At 43.6% G+C, this 1,940-nt stretch overlaps 1 protein-coding gene across 2 annotated transcripts in view; it reads left to right on the plus strand.

Annotated features, from left to right (window-relative positions):
- Window positions 1–1,940, plus strand: part of EI24 (EI24, autophagy associated transmembrane protein) — a 25,803-nt gene that overhangs the window by 17,425 nt on the left and 6,438 nt on the right. For both annotated transcript variants that reach the window (XM_023517345.1, XM_003796771.3), the window contains exons 7-8: window positions 365–484; window positions 1,093–1,204. In XM_023517345.1, the coding sequence (XP_023373113.1) occupies window positions 365–484; window positions 1,093–1,204 (232 nt within the window). The remainder of the gene's footprint in view (window positions 1–364; window positions 485–1,092; window positions 1,205–1,940) is intronic.

The raw sequence follows: 1,940 nt of genomic DNA on the forward strand, positions 1-1,940 counted from the left end.
GCCTGGCCATTTTTTGGTTGCAGCCATCATTGTTGTTTGGTGGGCCCGGGCTGGGGATTCGAACCCGCCACCTTAGGTGTATGTGGCTGGCGCCTTGGCCGCTTGAACCACAGGCGCCGAGCCACTCCCGGCTGGTTTTTCTACTTTTAGTGGAGATGGGATCTCTCTTTTGCTCAGGCTGGTCTTGAACTCCTGAACTCAAGCAGTTCACCTGGCTCGGCCTCCCAGAGTGCTAGGATTACAAGCGTAAGGCACTGCATGCAACCCTTATCTGGCAGGTCTACTGGCAGACCAGTGGCATTAGCTGTGGGGGTGGATATCAAAGTCATTTGATTAATGTTTTCCTGTATATTCTCTGTTACAGGATATAGCTGACCTGGCATTTGAGGTATCAGGGAGGAGGCCCCATCCATTCCCTAGTGTCAGTAAAATAATTGCTGACATGCTGTTCAACCTTCTGTTGCAGGCTCTTTTCCTTATCCAGGTGAGACTGGCCTTCTGGGCACAAAAGCAGATTTATTTATTTTTCTGTTTTTGAGACAGAGCCTCAAACTGTTGCCCTGGGTGCCCTGGAGTCATACCTCACAGCAGCCTCCAATTCATGTGCTCAAGTGATCCTCTTGCCTTAGTTTTTCTATGTTTAGTAGAGATGAGGTCTCACTTTTTGCTCAGGCTGGTCTCAAACCTGTGAACTCAAGTAATCCACCCATCTCAGCCTTCCAGAGTGCTGGTATTACAGGCATGAGCCATTGTGCCCAGCCAAGGGCAGATTTATTTAAAAAAAAAAAAAAAAGTAAAGAGTTTCACTAGAGGGAGCTTCGCAAAGACAGGGTATGGTATATTTATGTTGGAGTATATATGCTTTGTGGGAGGTATTGATTTTTAAATCATTTGTTCATGGAAACGAGAAATTGATAATTATGAAATTAATAAGAAACATGAATTTACCTGCTTTTCTCTGTCACTCTACTCTTTTGTTATTCAGAAACTTGAAGCATCTAGGAAGCTATCTCTGATTATTGGAGGGTGGTAGGTGAATGGTGTTAGATCTCTGAAGCTTTGTAATTAAGATGTACCATGTTTATTCTTCAGGGAATGTTCGTGAGCCTTTTTCCTATTCATCTTGTTGGTCAGCTGGTTAGTCTCCTTCATATGTCCCTTCTGTACTCACTGTATTGCTTTGAATATCGTTGGTTCAATAAAGGTAAGTCCATCTAATGAAACTCGGAATATTGAGGCTTATTAGGAAATGCTATTGCTAAGCAGACTTTTTTTAAATTTCAGAATATTGTGGAGGTAAACACATTTTGGTTACCTAGTTTTTTTTTTTGTAGAGACAGAGTCTCACTTTGTTGCCCTTGGTAGAGTGCTGTGGTGTTACAGCTCATAGCAACCTCCAACTCCTGGGCTTAAGCGATTCTCTTGCCTCAGCCTCCCAAGTAGCAGGGACTACAGGCACCTGCCACAGTGCCCGGCTTTTTTAGAGATGGGGGCCTTGCTCTTGCTCAGGCAGGCCTTGAACTCCTGAGCTCAGGCAATCCACCTGCCTCAGCCTCCCAGACTGCTAGAATTATAGGTGTGAGCCATCATGCCCAGCCTCTAGATGGCTTTTTTACATTTTATGTCAAAATTATAAATGTGCCTTTACCTAGAAGGTGTGTGATATACCCATTATGTGTGAATTTACCCATTCCTTCTTCCCCACTCCAATCAACTTGCATTCCATTGAGTTTCGGTTCCATATGTGCATGTAAGTGTCGGTCGACTAGTGCCAGTTTAGTGGTGAGGACATGTGGTGTTTGTTTGTTTCTTTTTGTGATACTGCACTAAGGAGAATGGTCTCTAGTTCCATCTAGTAGACATGCCACATTTTTTTTTTTTTTTTTTTTTTTATTTTATTTTTAGAGACGGAGCCTCAAGCTATCCCCCTGGGTAGAGTG

Source organism: Otolemur garnettii, unplaced genomic scaffold, assembly GCF_000181295.1.
Source record: "Otolemur garnettii isolate 467f Iridium unplaced genomic scaffold, OtoGar3 scaffold00108, whole genome shotgun sequence".
In the NCBI taxonomy this organism is placed as follows: domain Eukaryota; kingdom Metazoa; phylum Chordata; class Mammalia; order Primates; family Galagidae; genus Otolemur; species Otolemur garnettii.